Source organism: Ochotona princeps, chromosome 2 (assembly GCF_030435755.1).
Source record: "Ochotona princeps isolate mOchPri1 chromosome 2, mOchPri1.hap1, whole genome shotgun sequence".
NCBI classification, from domain to species: Eukaryota; Metazoa; Chordata; class Mammalia; order Lagomorpha; family Ochotonidae; genus Ochotona; species Ochotona princeps.
The window spans coordinates 53,435,737-53,457,827 of NC_080833.1; the positions used below are offsets into that span (position 1 = coordinate 53,435,737).

At 51.6% G+C, this 22,091-nt stretch overlaps 1 protein-coding gene across 1 annotated transcript in view; it reads right to left on the reverse strand.

Moving 5' to 3' along the window:
* The window catches only part of JAK1 (Janus kinase 1), a 155,829-nt gene that overhangs the window by 7,887 nt on the left and 125,851 nt on the right, over positions 1-22,091 (reverse strand). Inside the window, exons 8-18 of the mRNA XM_058657563.1 lie at positions 20,168-20,510; positions 18,525-18,710; positions 14,953-15,110; positions 12,874-12,997; positions 10,969-11,155; positions 5,532-5,638; positions 3,033-3,176; positions 2,287-2,374; positions 1,230-1,357; positions 565-700; positions 324-475 (exon numbers count right to left, since the gene is read on the reverse strand). Of these exons, the coding sequence (XP_058513546.1) occupies positions 324-475; positions 565-700; positions 1,230-1,357; positions 2,287-2,374; positions 3,033-3,176; positions 5,532-5,638; positions 10,969-11,155; positions 12,874-12,997; positions 14,953-15,110; positions 18,525-18,710; positions 20,168-20,510 (1,753 nt within the window). The remainder of the gene's footprint in view (positions 1-323; positions 476-564; positions 701-1,229; positions 1,358-2,286; positions 2,375-3,032; positions 3,177-5,531; positions 5,639-10,968; positions 11,156-12,873; positions 12,998-14,952; positions 15,111-18,524; positions 18,711-20,167; positions 20,511-22,091) is intronic.

Here is a 22,091-nt window from a genome sequence, read left to right on the forward strand (position 1 = left end):
CTCAGATGATGCCCTCACTCAGAACTGGGCAGACAGCTGCGTGAGGATGTGGCTCAGTCGTCCACCTTAGTCTCAGCTACATAACCCATTCCCCATCTATGCAGCATGCCTTATACCCCGGGATTCTTCACAACAACCGTATCAAGCAGTTTATCCCATTTCATGGATGATTAAATTGAGGCTCAGGGGAGTGACATCTTCAGGGTCACAGGGCCAGCCAACCTGTGAGGAAGATCCCACCTCATTTCCGTCTCGTCACCCGTGGCTGAGGGTCGGGGCACAGGGGACCCCAGGTCACCTGCAGCCTGGGGAAGGCAGCTCACCTCGATCAGCGTCTTGTCTTTGAGGGGGATTTCGCCGTTGTAGCAGATCTCCCAGAGCGTGGTTCCGAAGCTCCACTTGTCGGCGGCCACACTCAGGTTCTTGGAGTCTTCCACACACTCGGGAGCGATCCATGGGATCCGCTCTATGCACTCTGGAAAAAGACGGCAGATGCTCTCGGAGCAGTTTCCGGGCCACCAAGTGGCGGGGGGCAGGGGATGGCACAGGGCAGGGATGCCGCACCTTGCCTGGACAGCACAGTGATGGGGATGCCAGGGTCGCTGAGCTTGATGAATGGGCCGCACTCACTGTCGATGCCTTCACGTGCCAGGAGGAGGTTCTTGGTGCACACATTCCCATGGACCAGGTCCTTGTCCTCCTGCAGAATTCCAGGCACCAGCTCAGAGTTGCCCGCAGGCGTGCCCATGTCTCCTCCACACCCTGCCTTCTACCCTGGTCCTCAGAGCGTCCATCTGCACTGGCACCCATAGCCAGGCCCAGCAGTCCAGCCTCTCCCAAGCAAGGGTCTATGTGACTGTGGCATGGCGCCCCATGACAAGGAAATGGCCAGCAGTGGCACAGACCTCTGAGGGCTTCTGTGACAACAGAGACCAGAATCTGCAGCACCTGGACCAGGGGGCCACGGGCAGCACTCACGAGAGGCCAGCGGCTCTGGATGCTGGCAGCCATGCTCACTCCCTCACCCAGGACTATACTACACAGTGCATGCTGTCCGAGGGGACCGCTTCCCCCAGGGAGCACCCACCACTGAGTCTCCAGTGACCCCTTCCCATGTTCTGCCACTGAGCCCTGGGTCCCACTCCAAAGGCCCGTCCCTCCCGGGTGCCACCCCTATGAGAATATTGTGGGCTCAGGTGGGGTCCACCCCAGATATCACAACATCTTACCAAGTAACTCAGGGCGCTGGCCAACTGTTTGGCGACTTTGAACTTCCAAGGTGTGGTGAGGGCGTCGCTTTTGCGATGCATGAAGAGATCCAGTGGCCCTCCCTCCACAAACTCTTCCACCATGATATCTACAGGCACAAACATACGGTTTCTGGAACTTTCTGTCTGGGACAGTCCTGTGCCTCATCTCTTCAAAAGGGTGCGCTAAAGAGAGAGCCCTCAGCCTACAGGATCACAGAGACCCCAGCAGGTGCACATGGCAGGGTACTCAGGAGTCATCCAAGCTGGGCTCTAAGCCCACATACTTCTGCTGCTAACCTGGGAGACTGGGCAAGTACCAACTTCTTGGGAGGCCTTGTCCCCTCTATTGCATCCAAGGAGGAAGCTGCTCCCATATGCCTGGGGGTTCTGGGGAGGGCCACGGGGTACAAGCAGGGAGAGGCTGAGAGAAGCAGCAGACATAGTGAACCTGGCCTGAGCAGCCCTCTGCCTCACCCAACTGTCATGCTGCAGTGCAGAGGCGGCCACTGCTATGCCCATGGCCTACATGGTGCACGTACTGGGTCACACAGGGAAAAAACTGCAGCAAAACCAAAAATTTCCTCTTCAGGTTTACATGTTGGGGACTCAGAGGCTGAGGGCATGAGGCTCAGTGGGCAGAAGCCTCAGCCTGCTGGCCAACAGCAAGAACTGGGCTTCCAGGCAACAGGTGGGCCAGTCCCCCAGCAGCCAGCGCCTCGCCACTGCACACACCTACTCTCTGCATCCTGCCCAATGTGCCTTTCCCTAGGATGCCCAGCCCATCACCTTGCCTTACCCACCTCTGCCTCGTGAGTCTAACATGGGGGGTGGAGGACAATTTGGCCAGAAGGAAGCATGGAAACAGGGCAAATGAATGAATTTTCATCACAGTCTCCACGGGTGTTAAGCTGGCCACCTGCTCAGCACCGAATGTCTTCTAGCACAGGAGGCAAGGCTGGAGGCCTGGGCAATGGACAGGCGGCCTCCACAGCACCAGGGCTGCCCAGCCAGGACCCCTTCCACAGGCCCTACTTACTCTCCAGGTCACGGACACAGACGCCGTAGAGGTACACGATGTGCTTGTGGGAGACCTGTCTCATCATGCTGGCCGCTTCAAAGAAGGCCTGTGGGAGAAGGCGACAAAGAGGTGTTGGTGTCACGGGTCACCCTCGCTGTTGCAGACGCAGATCCCAGCCAGTCACCACTGTCACTGCCAAGCATGGTCATGGCCGCCAGAACCAACCGGCCACAGATCTCCCACTGTGCACATGTGCCTGCCTCTCCCCACTCCACCTTGAACTTGGGGATCTGATGACACTCAGGCTCTGCCCCAGGCTCGACTCTCTCACTTCCTAGGAGGTAGGCTGGGGTGGGGGTGCTCCTAAGCCAGACATGCCTCAGGGTCTCCCTTTCCCATACTGCACAGTGAGAGCCCCAGATGCCATTAGGAACTCCAAGGCCACTTAGCTGCAGTCCCCAGGTGCTGCCACATCAGCTTTGGGTAGGCATGGGACGAGGAGGTGACTGGGTAGCTACGTGCGGGTGTGGGCAGGTGCAAGGGGTTGCTTGGGCCTCCCTCTTTCCCTGTGCTGCGCACGTTTGCAGGGAGCAGGGTAGGCTGCAGATGGCATCTGAAGAAGGGAAGCTTTGCTCAAGGCCAGCATGAAAGCCAGCAGCTGAGTGGCGGGCAGGGGTTGCTCCCTACCCGTCATGCCCTGCAGGCTCCGGAAACAGGGAACAGAGTGGAGCAGGAGGGGGCTGTGATGTGAGGAAGACACTTGCCAGAGAAATGTCCCTGTGGCTGGAGTCCAAGACTTTGAGGATCACTTTGATTCTCTTCTCTTCAGAAGTGCCTTCGTCCTCCTTGTGGTCTACCAGGGTTCCCGCGTAGATGTGGGTTCTGGTGCCTCTGCCCAGGTGATCACCCTGAGGGGACAAGCAGAGGTCAGGTGGCCAGGCTGGGGAAGGCAAACTTATCTCCAGGGAGGGGCAGAAGCTAGAGCCCCAGTGGCTCCCCATGGCTCCCCGTGCCTGGGTCTGGCCTCCATAAGACACAGTCCACATGGCCCCCAGGCAGCATCTTTCCTTCTACCACCAGCAGTGGCCTGTGGCTGACAACCTCCACTTGACCCAAACCTACTGACGGTGCCCGTCAACTGCCAACCACGTGGCCCATGCCAGGCTGCTCCAGTTCCCTGGGCAGGCAGTGTGGGGCTGCGCTACTGCTTGCTAGCCACTGACTGCGGATACACTCCTGGACCATGCCCATCTCTGCCCACTTTCTGCAAGCACACCGATGACGGTGCTCACGTCCTGGTGCTGCTGTGAAACGCACCTGAGGACTTGGCAGAAAGGCTCCTGGCCTGAACACGGGCACTGGGGGTGGGCAGCGGCTCATTAGCTGTTCCCTGGGACTGCCCAGCTGCCATCTGTGTGAGCCTTGGCAGCGCGGTCCCCATGGATCCTCAGAGGAGGGGTGCAGCTACAGGCAGCAGCAGGGAGCCCCACGTTTCCTCCCTCGCGGAGAGGCAGGAGGGCTGGGACGGATCCCTGTGCGGAGCCTCCATACAGAACCACTCTCTCCTTAACAATCCCAAGTTTCCAAGTCCCTCATTTACAACTAAAAATGTGACTCAGGAAACTTAGGCACTGTCAAGCTGCTGACAGGGGCCCTGCACAACTCAACAGTTCATAAACTCCAGGTTTCCTCTTCTACCCCAGGGTCCTGCTTTAAATGCATCTACTGGAGAAGCTGACATCCAGGGCATGGGCTCTGTCCTCCACAGGAACACACACAGTCATTAACCAGGTGTAGTAATTTGCACAAATACCCATTTGTCATCGGTCAGGCACACTGGCTATCCACTACCCTGTCTGCTGGCCAAATTCTGGAATTACTCATGGAAGCTGCAGTCACCATGAGGCAAGGCCTTGTAGTGTGGGAAGTGGTACATTGCCAGGACACCCCATACAAGCCACGTGCTCTCAGAATCATTAGGCTTGCGCTAAAGGCCATCCAGCTCACAGCTCCAAACTGGTGGGCTTCCACAGCAGCCCACAAAGCCCCCTGCACTTCCTACATGTCCATTCCTGTTTCCCAGAGTGCCATTCCCTTGGTCTGTGCCCTGAGCTGGGATCTGATGTCAGCTCCTGCATGGTACCATTTCATCCTCCTAGGACAGGGACATAGGGCTGACTGGGATGTGCCTGCACATCATTGTACTTCGTCACTTTGGGCCATGTCTCCTGATGACACAGCTGCTGCCTGAGGCTAGTCCAGTCTGCTCCTGCACTAAGCGATGGGCCTGTCATGGCAGCAGTGGTCTCTGGTATGCGCAGGCACTCATCTCTCCGGCTGGACTGGGGACAGAGGGCTGGGAGGATGGCGAGGGAGTGTGTGCTAAGACTCCAGTACAGCAAAAGGAGGTGGCCTCGTGTACAGGGTCGAATTCCAGACAGCCCTGGAATAAAGGCTTTCAAGCTGCAACTCTGACTTTTTTCTTTAACCCCAGGACATGCAGTTCTGAAACTGCTAAAGTGACAGGCAAAACTATAGGTATGCTGCAGAGAGGAAAGGTAGAGAAGTGAGGTGGTGGTAGCCATGGGCCTCCATTCCCTGAAAACTGCTCTATTGTTTCAGGGGTCCAGGTAAACTGACACACCAACCCCATGCCTGCCCTCACCCAGGTCCTGTCGCAGGAGGGAGTCCATGATTCACCCGGCCCTCCAAAATTCTGGCCCGGGCCCCCATCAAACTCATCGCCACATGTGGTTCTGCCTAGAGTCCTATGGACAGGTACAGAAAACAAAGCGGGACTGATCTGCCCTGGGCCTCACATACCTTACCAAGTGCCAAGGGCAGCCATGAAAGACACAGTGGGTCCACCTGAGGCTGCCAATCCTGGGCAGCAGGTCACCAAAGGTTGGGACCAGTCTGATCGCTTGGGAGGAATTCAATTCTCAAGGCAGCTCTCCAGGTTCAAGTTCTACACGTCCTCCTGCCCTGTGCTCTGCTCCCCTGGCTGCCCTGTCAGTGCTCCCTCACAAGTGCTCCTCAGTCCTCATGAACCCGCCTTCTCCAATGGAAAAGCCTCCGGAGGAACGTCTGTGTCTAGGTGGGCCAGAGGCAGGGGCTGGGCTGCCTTCCTGTGTACCTCTCTTTGGTCTTCTTCCACCAGGATGTCCCCAAACCCAGGCCTCATTCCCCCACATGCCTCAGACTGCTTGCCTGTGGGACAGTAGGCTCGATTGCTGGACCCAAGACCCACGGCCATGACTCACTTGCACGATATCTTTCTTGAGGATCCGGTAAAAGCTCAGCTGGCTCATGGAGTAGACGGGCTGCCACTCTTGGGCTTTCTTAGTAGCCACCAGCAGATTGGAGATCTCTGTGGAAGAGACCAGAAGTCAGAGCAGAGAGAAGGTTCGAGATGTCGGCCAGCCTGCATTTGAGCTCGTATGGGGCTCGCTGCTCACCCATGCATGCAGTTGTCAGTTCAGATACCTGACACACGGCTGACCAAGGAATCCCCCCTCCAGTGACATCTCTGATACACCTAGATACTCTACAAGGATGAGCACACGGTGTTCCCAGGGAACTCTGTCCTGGCAAGGCGTTGGGGAGGTTTCCCTAAGGAAATGTAATGGTTGAATCTAAGAAGGAAAACACCGAGGAGCCAGGGCCTGTGGCTATCCTATTTCTCGGCATGCAGCAGGCCCGTGGTGAGGGCGTGTTAAATATGTAGGAGCTGAAGTTGAGTGCCGAGGAGGGACAGACGCCTGCACCTTCAGCTGATGGGAACACTGGGAGGAGGGTGACAAACATGGACTTTGGGCAAAGACAGCAGGAAGAACAACCTAGATCGCAGTTGCGTAAGCCTATGGATGCCTGACATCAAAATGCACTCCGTGACCAAGAACTCTGAGGTCACCCACCCCCATTTGGATCTACCACACGGGATGGAAGAAGCCCAAATCCTGCCTTGCAGGATCCAAGCTCATTGGAACAACAGCCAGGATCCCTGAGTGGTCCGCAGAAACAGAAGAACAGTAAACTTCCTTCGGGACTAGGGAGAGGAGCTTTCTCTGGTCCTTGCCTGCCTCCAATTTTGGGTCCCCACCCCCTCTCGTAATAACCATCAGGAGCGCTCCAGAAACCCCTCAAAACAAACAAACAAACAAACAAACAAAACTAGAACAGATAGACAGAGAACAACAAGGAAATCTTAGAAACAGACAGGAAACGGCCAGCGGGGATGCACTTATAACTCACTGGGTGGGACAAAAAGATTAGTTACTCCTCACTGGGGTATGAAAGATTTCTCTGCACACCCCTCCTAAACATGCTCACCTAAACTGTTGACATATATCCTGTTAGAATTATAGAGTTAGACCACCTGAAAAACAGCCAGGTTCAGCGAAAACATGCTTCAATGCTATAAACTGCTAAATACTAAAATTAGAATAGGCATGAGACAGCTGAATAACAATCTAAGCCATTTTAAGGTGTATAGAACATGGCTGAATATAAACCAAAATTGAAATGTCTATGAAGAAGTCACAGGTTGTGGTTGAGAACCTGCATTTTCCTATTAACATATTGGTTAATCAATACCATGTCAATTAATGCCACAATGTTGTAAATGGTTGGAAATATTATGTTGGGACTTGTAATTGATTGGGATGATACTCTGCCGGCTCTACCTTCAGACCAGAGATGGTCTCACCAAGAAGCCATTGAACTTACCAGGACAATAAGATGCCGGACTTTATGCTTGGTAAATACCTCCAATGAAAGAATGTCAACTGAATTTGAACTATGGAAATGCAACAAGGTGGAGCAATCCGCCGTGGGGGGAGGGCTTTGGGAGGGGTGGGGGGGAATCCCAGTACATAAAAATTGTATCACATAATGCAATGTAATTAATTTTAAAAAAATGAAATGCAATAAAAATATGTTTAAAATAAAAAAAAATGCACTCCATGAGCCCTCCATTTCTGCGGGCCACAAGTGGCCACCAGGGCTGTGTAGGGGTGGGCCCTAAGTGGCCAACTGCCATGTCCTGCAGACTCAACAGCAAATCCAGCCTACCACGAAATCTTCGCAGGTAGCCACCTGGGAAGTAGTAGGTCATAGAAATCACCTTATTCTTATTTCCACAGAGTCCTAGAAAGCCCTGTTTTCTCAGTGAAATTCTGAACTACAAGAAGCTATTAAGTTCAGGGGGGAAAGGAAGCTACTCAAGTCCTTGGATTGAATAATTCTCGAATTCTAATAGAAGCAGGTTCCCGAAAGAAGACTTGGGTGAGTCAGTAGGCACCGTCTGTGGAGGTGATCCACACTGGTCACTAGGAGGTGACAGCCACTGAGGACCAGGTCCCCACATGCACCCAGGGAACTGCATGGGGCCTCACTGCCCCTTTCAGTTCACATTTTCTGGGACCAGCGTCGTAGCCCAGTGGGTTGAAACATTGTCTGGGATGTGGGCATCACCCTTCAGCACTGGTTCGGATTTCGGCTGCTCCACTTCTAATCCAATTCCTTCCTGATGTGCCTGGGAAAGCAGCAGCAGATGGCCCAAGTATTTTGGCCCCTGTCACCCAGGTGCTACTCGCAGGTTTTTGGCTTCAGTGTGGTCCAGCCCTGACCATAAAGGCAATCTGGGGATGGAAGATTTTGCTCTGTCTCTAATTCTACCTTTCAAAGAAGTAAATCCTTATACAGGGCAAGTTCACATTTCCTGAGTGTGTCCTCTTCGCCAGTCCCTGCCCTGAGAGCTCTACATGTGTGCATTCACTCCTTGGTCCTCACATCTACACTAACAGCTACACAGCATTCTCACCCTCCTTTTACAGAGCAGGAAATAGTGTGTCCAAGGTCAGCTGCTTAGTAAGCCACACTTGGGGTCTTGGTGAACCCTCAGCGTCCCCCAGCACAGCTGGTCTGAGTGGGAGAAGCAGACCCGAGGGTCAGAGGCGAGGCTGAGGAGGCTCCTGTTACCACACTGCAGGCACTACACTTCCACAGGTGACTCTTCACACTGCTTTCGTGACTTTCCTGGGGCTCCCTGGGTAAACAGATTCCTACAGGAACTCCAGGAAGCCTAGAGGGAGCAAGCTTCCACGTGGGCCACCTGACAGGTGGCCACAGCAAATGCTTCCACTGGCAGTGGAGCCATTAAGGAAATGAAACAGGAGGGGAAAGGGCTATGTTTGGGCTAATTTTCTGCTTGGTGCTTCAGGGAGCAAGGCACTGGGGCCAATGGTGTGGGCAGGGAAGCCACTGAACCCCTTCCAGTCTGTTTTCTCAGTACAATAAATGGGGGACATAATTGTGCTCTTGCCAAGTCACCTGTGCAACAGATGAGACAATGCACCTTGATAGGCAGCTACTGTCATCGTGAGCAGCCATTATGCGGTGGTACCACCGAGTCCCTGTCCCTGTGGTGTCAGTCAAAGGTATAGAATGCAAGCATGAGGCTGACTGTGCAGGCACGGCAGGGCCATCATGACGGGCCAGTGGGCTGTCTGGGCCTTCCTGTGCTCTTCGGCCTGGTCATCCAGGTGAGGGGATGGCCTGGGCTGACTTAACCACGACACCCGTGCTGAGTGGCTTCTGTTGTGACACCTGCTTCTTACTCTGTGATGAGTTTCTTGGTTGCATTTCCCAGCAAGAGGAGGCTGTCTGCCTACTGGAACCCTGTGGCTGGGAGGAGCCCCAACAACAGGGCAGGTCCTGGGTTGGTGATTCCGCTGCTTCTCTAGTTCGCAGGTGCCAGGAGCAGAGCAGGTTGGCCGTACTCTGACTCTGCCTGCCACGAGGCCCTCCTGTGTAACAGTTGTGGGAGGCCTGAGAAGGGCAGGGAAGTGAGGGATCAACGACCTTACAGTCAGACAGTGGAAGTTCAAATCCCCACTTGAGCGTAATAACAGGTTCTGGGTTGTCCTGGAGATGAAGTGACCTAGCACATGGACACCCCGAAGCAGGGCCTGGCAGACTGTGTGTTGTTCACACAGCAGTGGCTGACGTCATCACTGCTCCTGTAACTGCCACTGATGTCACCAGCGGGGCGGCTTCCGGCACACGGACCTCACCGACCTCACCGAGCCACGACTGCCTCACTATTGCTACCTGCAGCTGCTGCGTGGGCGACAGAAATGGAGTATGCCTGGGAAGCATCTGGGCCTCTGCAGGGGTGGCTGCTGCGATGCTCACAGGACGGAGACCGCTGGCTGCCGACTCAGGACCAGGGTTCCCACCGGGCAAGGTGGCAGTAAAGCCAGAGCTATCTTACGGGCTCACAAGCAGGTGGGAAAGGCAGACGCTGAATGTACTCAGGGACGAGTTTAGAAGCCATGAGAAGGGATCAATTCCATACCCTTGCTTTTCCCGCCACAGCTCCTGGCTCCCAGATCTGGGCTAGCAAGAGAAGTACCTGGGGCACAGACCTTGCCCCCTAAGTCCCTGCAAAGGAGCCACCTAGCAATATCTAACCTCCTCTGAGCACCGTTCCCCACCCCACCTGAGACCACTGACCCCCAGGAAGTATCCCCTGCTCTGGAGAGCTGGAAGGAGAGAAAGGAGAGAACATGACAGAGAGCAGGCCTCGGCCAAGCAGCTGTGTTTTCACCTCTGTGAATATCTTTGAGCACAAAAACAAAGACTGCGGTTCTTCTCCGAGGCCGGCAGGAAACCCTATCTGATCAAGCTCCTTCTCTTGCACCAAGATCAGTGCTGGGTCGCTTGCAGAGAGACTCAAGCATGAATTAACCTGCAGGGACCCAGGCCTCCCCTGTCCTCACACAGCTCGCCTGCCGGCCTGCTGACACAACTGCTAGCTGAGTCACAGGGCTTGGAAGGCTCCGTGGAGGAGGCAGACCTGGAGCAGAGGTGGACAGTGAGCTAGAGGTTGCCAGGCAGCTAAGAGCCAAGGCAAACGTGTCAGAGACAGGCCCCCCACAGAGCATCTGCCCACACCAGGGCCTCAGGAGCAATGCAGATGCCCCTTTCTGAGGCCCAACACCCAGGGTGGCAGAGGAGAGGCTGGGCCCGGAGTGGGATTTTGGAGGCCAGTGTGTTTGCAGGGGAAGCATCAGGCAGTACATGGAATCCAGCTGCTCTTTCTGTATACCTCGTGCAGTGTCTGCTGGCTTTGCTGGAAATGCCCTTGCTAACTGGCCACGTTTTGCTTGCTGTTCAATAGGATGTGCCTTCTTCATGCAGCCCTCCATGACCTCGGCTCATGATTGTGGCCATCCCTTTCTCACCAGCCGTAAGACAGACCGATGTGCTGGTTTAAGTGCTCATCAGTAACACTTAAGTATCAGGACTGGAAAACCTCTGAGAGGCAGGTGTAGGTCTCAGGCATCTTTGATTGCTCACACCTGGACAAAGTTGTAGGCCCATGAACATGAGCCAGGGGAGCTCTCACGGCACTCTGCCTTAAAGAGATGAAGAGCAAGCCTCGGTGTGCTGCTCTGGATAGTGCCCCTGTTGGCAGGGTGAGATGCTGAAAAACAGGTCTCTTCTATGAAAAATGCTGACACTTAAGAGATGGGTTTTGACTTGGGGGATAGAATCCTAACCAAACTCCCTGAACAACACTTGTAACTTGTGGGCAGAGACGACGTTCAGTAATGCAACCAGCATCCTACAGTCATACTGGGCCTCGCAGCATCACTGCGGGACCACTGTCTCACTCAAGCACTGGATACGCACCTCGGGGTTTGGGCTGGCAGCAGCGTTTCAGCACGAAGCTGATGTTGTCTGTGCGGAGGATCTGCTTCTTGAGGTGGCTCATGAGTTCCCCCAGGCTGGGGAAGCTGCGGTCCGAGCCGTGCAGGCTGTAGCAACCTTTCTGCACCTCGATCTGAAAGTTCTTGAACTGCCTCTGGCCGCCTGGCACCTGCCATTCAGGAAGGAAAGTGACCAGACATGACTTGGGTTAAAACAAAGTCAGGCCAAAGGAAGGAGCTGACAACAGGAGAGAAGAGGGAGGAGCACACGGTGACAGTGCATTGCCCTGTACATCTGAGTCGCTGTAAATTTGAAATCCATCATTAACACTTTAGTGTCTATAAATAATCCAACCAACAAGCCAATCAATAATCTAGAAGGATTCCAGGAGAAGACAGGGAGGAGAGCTATTTCTGCAGAAGTGTCTCCTGGCTTTTGACCTGCAAGATGAAATGAAGTTCATGGAAATGCCAAGCTCCTCGGGCTGCTGCCATAGCTATCTGACATGGTACACTCTCACACACTCAGCTACTGTTACTAATGAAATGACAACCACAGCAAATGTACCCAGGAATTCCCTCCGACTGAGCCTCTCCGGATCCTGTAGCTGCAGGGAGACACACACGGGAGTCGCCCTATGGCTGCCAGTCCAGCCACAGGCTCCACAGAGCACATGAAGTGTACGCTGTTCTCCTTCACAAGCTCTTTTTGCACAAAGGAAACCATTTTAGTGGTTAAGACTGAGGGCCAGAAGGACCTACTTACAGGGTAAACTAGGACACGATCAACAGGTGAAATCCCCAGGGCTCAGTACCAGGAGGTAAAAAGGTACTTATCTCATGGCCGCTGCCAGGCTTAAGCAGGAACACGCAGGTAGAACACCTAGCATGGTGCCTGGTCTGAGTTAATAGGTGGGGGAGTAACCCTGTTCCTGACCACTCTCTTGCCCAGGTAAGAGACAGCATTCTTGGTTCAGCCTGGGTCAGTTCCCCCGGGGAGGAGGCAAGGCTGGCTCTTCCACTCACCCATCTTAATCTCCTCCATTATAGACTTCTGTGAGGCCAGCGAGCCCACTGGGTCCTGAGCCACAGAACCCCTTTCAGTCCTGGGACTTCCCCCTAGGTCCCCAGGGCAGTAGAAGGCTCCTCCGCCATTTGCTCTCCCTGCCTTTTCACAGGGTGCAGTCCCCAGGGACTGACTCTTCTCCCTGCATGCTCCTTCCTGGATCTCAGGTCTCCAGGCTGTTAAGGTGTTGACTTCTATTTATGGAGGCTGCGCTCCTTTCCCAGCTCTCCTAGTTCACAATGAGCCCAACCAATCTGAGTATATTTATGTAAACTGACTGTGTAAAGCACACAGTCAGCTGAATCACTCTACCGCAATTATGTAACAAAGGCAGCTGGTGAGGTGAAGCCAGCAATTCTGACTTCATCTTGGCTTACAGGGTTCCTCTCACTCCATTTTCAGTTTCCAGGACACCTGGCTCACCGACAGACACGTCCACTCAGAGTCAAAACACTGCAGCAATTGGTCTGTTAACACACTGGAAGCTGCCATCCAGGGGAGGCTGAGCCAGGCCACACTAACGAGGCAGGCACTGGGCACCTGTCTGTCCCTGGGATGCCATGGACACAGCTCTGGCTCCTGGACCATCCTGGTGAAGCCTGACCTCTTCATTCTAGGTGATTATACTAAACTCCAAGAGCTCGGTGGGACCTGCTTTTCTGGTCACGTGCTCTTGCCCAGAGCGGTGCTGGACCTCTCTGAGCAACCAGGCTTTCCTGCTGCAACTCCACCAAGCTAGGTCCTCCAAGCAGCAACTCCCAGACTGCATGTACTGGCCAACTCGCCCCCAGAAGGCTTGCCTCATGTCGGCGTTTGACTGACCTCAGACTTCTCAAAGCAAGTGACGGTCATGAGGATGTTGTCAAAGTCGGTACAGCTCCACCTCAGCACGTACATGCCCTCCTCATTGCCTTCTTGCCGCAGCTTATTGATGGCGTACTCTGTGCTGGAGGGGAAAGAGACAGTCACACACATCCTGGGCACCCACTCCCCTGACCTGCCCACAGGCTCCTGGCCCCATTGCACCACTGCCAGGCTCCCACAGTGCTCCCAGATGAGAGGCGTGAGCAGCAGTGACAGTACGCTTCGCTAACGCACTGATCTGTTAATCCCTGAGTGTGCCACAGATGCTGTGCTCCCAAGGCTGCTGATGAGCACCTGGCAATGACATGATGGCGGTGACCTCACACCTTCCCACCAACCCCAGACAACTGGACCAGAGCATGAGCTGTGCAGGTGGGAACTGGGGGATGTTTCGTTGAGTGCTATATCTCTGTAACTAGAACAAGCCTGGCTCACAAAGCTTATTAGGCAGTACTTTAAATGAATCAATCAATGGGGATTACCAAAATGTTAGTGTGGAAATGCCTGTCTTATGCACACTTGTATCTCCAGAGCTAAGGCCTGGCACATGAGGGCAGTGAACCTGGGCTAAATAACTCCATGGGGTTACCAGTATCTAGCAAGTGTTTCTTACAAAGTATTGGGAATATGGGATCTGCCTCTGCAAAGCTCAGATCAGGCACAGACAGACACAGAGAAACCACGATCTGTGAGGAAGTAACACATGCCACTCTAGAACACTGCTGGCAGCGTACAGGCACCAGGGAGCGTGGGCTGCACAGGTGCTTTTCCTGTACAGAGGTGGCCCTGACAGACCCCTGAAGGGCACAGGGCCATGAGGGCCCTGGAAAAAGGCCTTTATGGGTCAAGGACAAAGTGAACGCCTAGGCCCTCAAGTCTGGCCAAGTCTGGGGCCCTGGGAGAAGATGCCTTTAGGACACTCAGCCCCTTGCTCAGTAGCGCCTCATGTTCGGGGTGCCACCGGCGTCTGTGAGAAGGCTGGAACAAGACAGGCCGAAAGGCCCCCGGGATCCTATGGCTGTGACACCCTGGTGGTCCCCAACATTCATCTGGCCCCTAGGACAAGCTGCCTCAGGGATTCATCCACTAGACTCCCCGATGCTGAGATTTGTGTCCATCCGTCCATCTGTCCATCCTATTTTCTTTCTTCCTCTCTATTTCTTCCTTCCTTCCTTTCTTCCTTTTTTTTTTTTACTTAAAGATTTATTTATTGGGGCTAGTACTACGTAGGTTAAGCCTCCACCTGCAGTGCCAGAATCCCATATGGGTTCTGGTTCGAGTCTTGCATGTTCAACTTTCAATCCAGGTCCCTGCTGGCATGCTGGGCAAGTAGCAGGGGATGGGTCAAGTGCTTATGTTGTAGTGCTCATGTGGGAGACCTGAAGAGGCTCCTGGCTCTGGATCAGCCCAGCTCCAGCCATTGCAGCCATTTGGGGAGGGAACCAGCAGATGGAAGCTCTTTGTCTCCTTCTCTCTGCATATCTATAAAGCGTGACAGAGAGAGACAGAAATTTCCCATTTGCTGGTTCATTCCCTAAATGGCCCCAAAGCTGGCGCTGGGCTAGCTTGAAGTCAGGAGTTTGGTCTGAGTCTCTCACGTGGGTGCAGGGGACCAAATACTTGGGTCACCTTCTACTGCTTTCCCGAACACATTAGCAGGGAGTTGAATCAGAAATGGGACTAGAACCAGTGCCATATAGGAGGCCAATGCCACAGAAGGAAGCTTAACCCACTATTCCATGGTGCCAGCCCCTGAACTGCCCACAATGTTTGCAATATCAAGGGTCAGAAGGGGTAACACCCCTTGGCCAGCTATGAAGAGACAGGAGGGTTAAATGATGAGAAGAGTTGAGGGCCTATGTGGGAGATGAAAGTCTGGATAGTAGGTACGGAAAACACAGCACCTACTATGCACCAGGCAACACAGTCAACTGCTCCTGAAACTGGAAATGTCTGGGAGAGAGGCAGCCATACCCTCTGTCACTAACATGTGACATCTTTTTAGCCTAAAGCAACTATAAAGGTTCTAGAACCAACCAGATTGGGCCGTGACAGCCATTCTGTATGTTGTGGACGATCAGTGGTGGAGCCACATCTGTACAGAGGTAATGATGGGCATCTGCCGTGAGCCGGAAGTAGCCGTCCACCAGGGACACGAAGGACAAGGCCTCCTCATGAGACGAGAGCTTCAGTTCCTGGGGAGAGATAAGAAACACCTATGGTTACATCACGTGTCCACCATGCTCAGCAGCCGAGTCTACAAGAACACAGAGGCAGATGCACAACCCCACAAAGAAACCATTTTGTTGTTGCTAACTGTTCCCCTTACATCTACACAGGACTTTAAAAACACTTTCACAATCATTATCTTATTTTTCAAAATTATTCATTTGAGAGACAGAGCTACAGAAAGGAAGAGACATAAAGAAAAAGATTTGGCCACCCCCAAATGGCTTTAACAGCTTGGCTGGGACATCCAGAGGCCAGAAGCCTGAAACTCCATCTGAGTTTCCCACGTGGGTGCAGAGGCTCAAATACTTGGGGGAATCCTATGCTGTTTTCCCAGGTATAATAGCATGAAGCTGGATTCAAGGTAGAGCAGCAGGGACTTGAATCCATCCATTATCTCAAAGCTACCATATGAGTGAGTGTTCTATGTGTGTGACAGGGCTGGAGGTTTGAGATTAGGGCAGGCATGAAGATCTATAGAGAAGTTTCCCCTGGTCAGCTCATGTCAGATGTGGTCCAGAAGGGGAAACTTGTGGATCAACCCAGGAATGGTCCCAGACACAAGCAGGTTGCTAGACTAACTCCAAGGGCTGCTGAGGGTATGGAAGAAACAGAGAGCTCCTTGGAGTGGGAAGAGGCCAAGGCCAAAGTGAAGAATAAGGTATTCAGGACCATACCTGGCAGAGAAGACAGGTGGAGTTTCTGGTTTTGATCCCATACCCCTGAGCAGACACTGCTCAGCTGGCAGTGGTCAAGGGGCTGTCCAACAGCATTTCCCAGTGAAGGAAGTTGTGAAAAGCCATGACTGAGAGGTCTAACTCAAAGATCTTTACAGACCTGAGCAAAACACTGGGGGAATGAGAGGCTCATTACAGAGATGGGAAGGCCAGCACAAGCAGAGGGGAGGCAGTTCTAAGTAACCAGCCTGGGCAGGAGTGGAGGAGCCTGGTGCCAGCCATGATGCCAAGGAAGAGTACCCTGGGGCTGGGAGTAAAGGAAGCCTCTCTGGGTGGAAGTCTCAGAAAGGAAGCTTCCTCTGTGTAGCCAGGCAGCCAGGGGCAGATAACCCCCCCAGGGCTGACTCAAGCTGCTCCAGAATGACGGGCAGGGCTGGCACGGGCAACTACACAATAAACAACGTCATGTAAACATGCAAGTTCTCTGAAACAGAGTCTAAAAAGAAAGGGCAGAGGAAAACGAAGTGTGGAGAGAAGCAATAAATTAAGAAATGGCTGGACTGCAGGCTAGCATCTTGCTTTCCTCGAAGACTGGCAAAGAGTTGGGAAGACAAGGGAGTGAGATGGTAGTGGGGCAACATCAAGCAGCAGCCAACCCACAGGGCTGCCGCCAGTGAGCCAGGGTCTTTCAGTACCTTCCCCTGCTATTTATAGGTCAAAAATGGGCAAATCCTGGCAAGTGTGACTGATTCAGCTTAACAACTGTGTGACTTTGATGCTTTAACCTCCTTGCACTTTGATTTTCTCCTCTGTAAATCCAGGCTATCAATACACCTAGCCACAGGGTGGTGTGAGAATTCAAAGGAGACTCCTGTAAAGAGCTTAGAGCATAGAGTGGCCTGCATGCAGGATGAGCTGGTGTTGGTAATGAAAACTAAGTGTTCAGACTTGACTCCAACAGCCAGGCCAGGAGGACAGGCTCACAAACCATGGACTGTGTCTGCTCCCCCTTCTGCTACCCCTTCTCCAATGAGTATGTGGCTGATCAGGGACATACAAACCTCTCTCTGACTGTCTCAGGTCCCCATGGGGTGATCATGCCTCAGAAACTAAAGCCACACAGACCAAAAGCACACAGGAGCCACACAGAACTGTGCAATAACCGGATACCTTCTCACGGCGTGACCCTTTGTAAATGCTACGCGTCCTGGTGGGCCACAGGTTTCCCACGTGAACAGAGCGGACAGTCCTCCCAGGCCCTCGCGAACACTAAGCAGGAAAACACTAACCCAGGGCCTGCACTCTGTAACATGCCCACATATCACACTTCATCATTTTTGTCCTGCTTTCACTCTCCCATCAGCCTACAGACATGTACCTGGACTTTCCTACTTTGCTGACAATACTAATGTATGCTTACTTAAAACAGAGAGCGGGGATAAGAAAATGAAAAGCACATTCCCATCACAAATGAATCACTGCTAAGGTTTGCTTATTTTTCTAAGAGTACGTGTATATATCTGTATATCTTCACAAAAATTTAAACAAATTCAGCACCATTCTGTAGGTAAAGTTTTATATTCTGTTTTTCAATTACAAAAGCATTTTTGAGATGACTGAAATTAAGAACTGTATTTGTATACTCTACTACCCATGAGGATGGTGATTTCTTTGTGTGTGTATGATTTGTTTTCTTACTCTCCTATTATTGTGTAGGTCAGTCACTTTCAGTGCTTTGGCACTGTGAACTGTGCCTCAGTGGATTTTTTTAAATGGCATCTAATGGTTACACTTATTATTGGGGTACGGCCAGCACACACGTACATTAAGCCACGGCCAGGCCGTTATGAGCATCCCCTGCTCCTTAAGGACTGATCATTTCCTTGTGCTGGGAACTGCCCAGCTTCCTCATTGAGCTCTTTAGGAAACAGACAAGAAGTCATGGTACCCTGAACGTTCTTACATAGAAACTGCTGTCTACGCTCAGGCTCCTGGAGGACAGAGTCCCTAGAGTCCTGAGCAGAAGAAAACACGCACGTTCAAGACTCATAAACACATTGCCAATTGCTTTCCCAAATGCCACGCCAAGCAGGCACCACTGGGACCAGCACTTAGGGGCTCCACCATGATACCCCAGAGCTGCCTCTCTGCCTCTGACAGTACCCGGTCTCAGGTCACACACGGTGTTTGCTTTGGCTAAGGGCCCCACTTCCCCACAAGATGGGCCTGCTCATCTAGATGATGTCCTCAAGTGTTACCAAAGAACAGGAAGTGACACTAAACATCCTGAGAGTCCCAGGGCGGGCCTGTCACCTGCCTGACTGCCTGCTGAAGCGCTGAGTGTGGCTCCCACATCTCCTGGCTGAGGACACACATGAGTCAGTGGAGGGCTACAGGTGGCCCAATGGTAACACCGGCGCTTGCTGATTCCCTTTCTTTGCAAATCCACTCACTTCCGTGAATTAAATACTGATGCTCAAGTACCTCTGGGCAGGCAGATTCACATTTGCCAGACAGAAGGCACAGGGATGTCACTGTATTATAACAACTGATGCAAGGCTGCCTCAGTGGCATGAGGGACCTTCTGGCTGAAGGGAGGCTAGGGTGGGTTTTCTCCTAGGGTGGGAGCACTGAGCAGCGCGCTCTGCAAGGTGCCCTCTGTGGACCCATCTCTGCCCTTGCCAGCCTTGGGAACACGCTTACCATTTTTTTGTTGTCCTGCTTATTAATGCTGACCATAGACTCCTTTATTACAATGTGAGTGATTTCAGGAAAGTAAGAAAAATTGTTCCACTCCTCCCGGAGTTTGTTTTTCTCCTCATCTTTCTTGAGCTTATTTTCCAGTTTCTTCCGCTTCAGTTTACTTTTTTCTTTTTCAACAGGCACAACCTGGCAAGATGCATAAGTGAAGGAGTTAGCTTGGCTTTCTCAGTTTCCACTGGCAAAGGGTCCATGTTTCTGGCAAACCAAGGTAGGGCCTAGGCCCACGGAGTGGGGGTAAGCCAGCCTGGACCCAGGGAGGAACAGAAGGAGTTGGCACCTAGAGGCTTCAGATCGAGGACTGAGTCTGTCAGCGCATCTTAGGGTTTCCCATCTGTAGAGCACCTTCATGAGCACACCGACCCAGCTTTCCACTTGCCCCATATGTGCAGGGAAACTGGGAGACAACAGGGACTGCCCAGCAACCCCACATCGGCAGCCACTTTCCCTGGCTCGCAGGCTGACACAGGTGCTCAACCAAGGCCGAGATGCAGTAAGACCAGGCAGAACACAAGCTCTCTCCTCCTGTCATCCGCTGGGATTCTCAAGGAAATACATGTCATCAACACAGGCACAGAAGTGCATGTGCACCAGTTCAGACATGCTGTGGAGCGCGAGCCTGGAGGCTGAGAGGGAGGGTAAGCTGCTATCTCAGGCAGTCACCTAACTAGCTAGGTCAGTTACCTGAATGTTCACTTCTGTACCCAGAACACAAGGCTGTTGGAGGTACGTGCTCATGAACACAGCACCCACCGTGGAGGAAGCCCTCAGTTCTGCCAGGTCTCACCACTTTCGGATGAGAACAAAACAGAGGGAGAAAGTGAATCTTTCATTCACTTTACTATTATTACTTAGAGTAATAATGATTATAGTAGTTGTAAAAATTTTTTTACCCAACGCTTCTTCTGTGCCAGGCTCTGCAATAAATGCCATTCAGTTCTCTCGACAATGTAGTGCCATGGTTTAAGTACTTCCCTCCGGCAGATGAGTAACACCTACCTCACACAGAAGAAATAACCCTCCCAAGGGCATGTAACTGTAACACATACAGCTAGAATTTCTCTCTCTCCTCCTCAGGTTCAAAGCCCCGTGCTCTTAAACAGCTGATACCTCATCCAAAGATCCTCAATAAAGAAGCCTCATCCTGCAGTATTATTGAGGCTGTTCCATGGAGCCAGTGGCCTGAGTTCAATTACTGACACCTCTGCTTCTTAGTTACGCCTTGGGCATGTCTCAGTTTCTCTGTGACTCAGAGCTTATACGCACTTGGACAGGGCATAGTGTTAGTACTCCTCTCCTCAAAAGGTTTTGATCTTACTTTTAGAACTGAATAAAGTAATAGGCGTCAAATGCTCAAAAAGTACTTGGCACATGTAAGCACTTAGTAAATGTTGCTATTATTATATAACCATGCTATTACTGTATTTCCCTATGGTGTTCAGTAAGTACTTATTTAGACCTTGTGTCCATGGATACAAATAAAAGACGCACAGCACAAAGTCTCCAGACTACACACACAGCCCAAGGAAGCAGCCCCACTGGGTGGCCCATGTTGTACTCGACATCGGCCAGCTTTAGCCACTTACATTTGGTTTCGGCCTCCACTGGATCCCGAGATTTCCAGTCACCATCACTTCATAGTAGACAACAATTCCGCTGTCATTTGAATGAAACCAATTCATCTCATTTTCTGATGAGATCAGCAACTTGGATGTCTCAAATATTTCAGCACCATAATGTTTGGTCAAAGTCTCCAAAGTTGCCAGATATTTCACCTTCAGGTCGTGCGTAGACACACTGCCATCACAAATGGTCTTGTTGTTAAATTCCTTCAGGAAATCCTTGAACACATTATTAATCCGCATCCTGGTGAGCAGGTTCCTCTGTCTGATTGATTTATTCAATGTTTCTGGAATATATCGCTTATAGCTAAAAGAAAATAGGAAAATACACTATTTTTCATGTACAGGTTAGCAGAACATACATTTTAGAGACAAATCGAAGTTTATGGATTTTCCTTCTGCATGTTACCAGATATGGAAGGCAGATCTACCCCGGAATAAAGCACAAGAGATGACACGGAGACACGTGGTGGGAACGTGGGCTGGGAAGCAACTGGGAAAGTACGCGTCCACAGGCTGCACTACAAGGAGAACCACCAACACTGACTTCAGGTACTCTCACCACTAAGACCATTGGTTAGTAAAGGGTTTCAAAGCTATCATGAGTGATTTCTCTCCTGGTGTGATTATTAATTATGCCTTATGACTTCTATTTAAATGTACTAATTTTTTCATATACATTTTTATAACTGGGAAAAATACACAACAGCTAATTAAATACAAAAGACTCACTGTCCACCATGTGAGCATTTCCCAAATACATTATTAATAGCATCAACAGGAAAATTGAAAGACTAGTTACATCTAGGTGTAGGGGAAGGTATCTTAGACAAACAGAATATCAACAAAGTGAGCAATACTACAACAGGAGTCAGCTTTAAGAAGTCATGATGAGAGCAGGTGTTTGGCTTACTGGTTACAATGCCCATACCCACAAGGGAGTGCTTGTGTTAAAAACTTGGCTCTGGCGCCTGACTCCTGTTTCCCATCAATGTGCACCTTGGAAAGCAACAATGATGGCTCAAGCAATTAGGTTTCTGCCATCAACAAGTGAGCCCTGGATTGAGTTCTTCATTTCTGGCTCCAGTCCTGACCCCAGTCCTGACCCATTTGGGCACTGTGGGTGGGCGTGTGGGAGTGAACCAGCAGTATCTATCAATAAAGATCAGGTATGAGCAGATAATTATTCTACTAAAAATTTTTTAAATGTATGGCCAAACAAATGACTGATACACTTATGGCTCCGAGGTTTGAGACAGAACCTGCGCCCCACAGTGATCCCTGTGACACTGGAATGTATTCAACAAATAGTACAATTTTTAGGTCACTATAATGTCATAGAGAAAATTGCAGTTGTTTCCCACATTTGCCTTATTCCAATGATATTAGTGAATACAATTTTTGAAAGGTAGTAGTTGATTTGGTGGACATTTGGTGCAGCAGCTAAGATGCTATGGGAGATGCCTACACTCCACGCTGAGACTGGAAATCCCCACTCCATTTTCAACTCAGCATCCTGATAATGCATACCCTGGGAGGTGGCAGGTGATGGCTCAAGTACATGAGCCTCTGCCACTCAAGTGGGACACCTGAACTGAGTTCCTGGCTCCTGGTTTTAGCCTGGCCCAGCCCTGGCTGCTGCACACTGAGTAATAAACAAGCAGATGGGAGACATTTCTGTCAATGTTACTCTACCTTTTAAATAAATAACAATAAACAAATAACACTTTAAAACTATTAAATCCAAACTGTTTGAAAGTACATGTAGAGGCTGGCACTGCAGTGTAGTCTAAAGTCGCTGCCTGGGACAATGGCATCCCATATGGGTGCCAATTTGAGTCCAGGCTGTCCACTTCCAACCCAGCTCCCTGCTAATGCACCTGGGAAA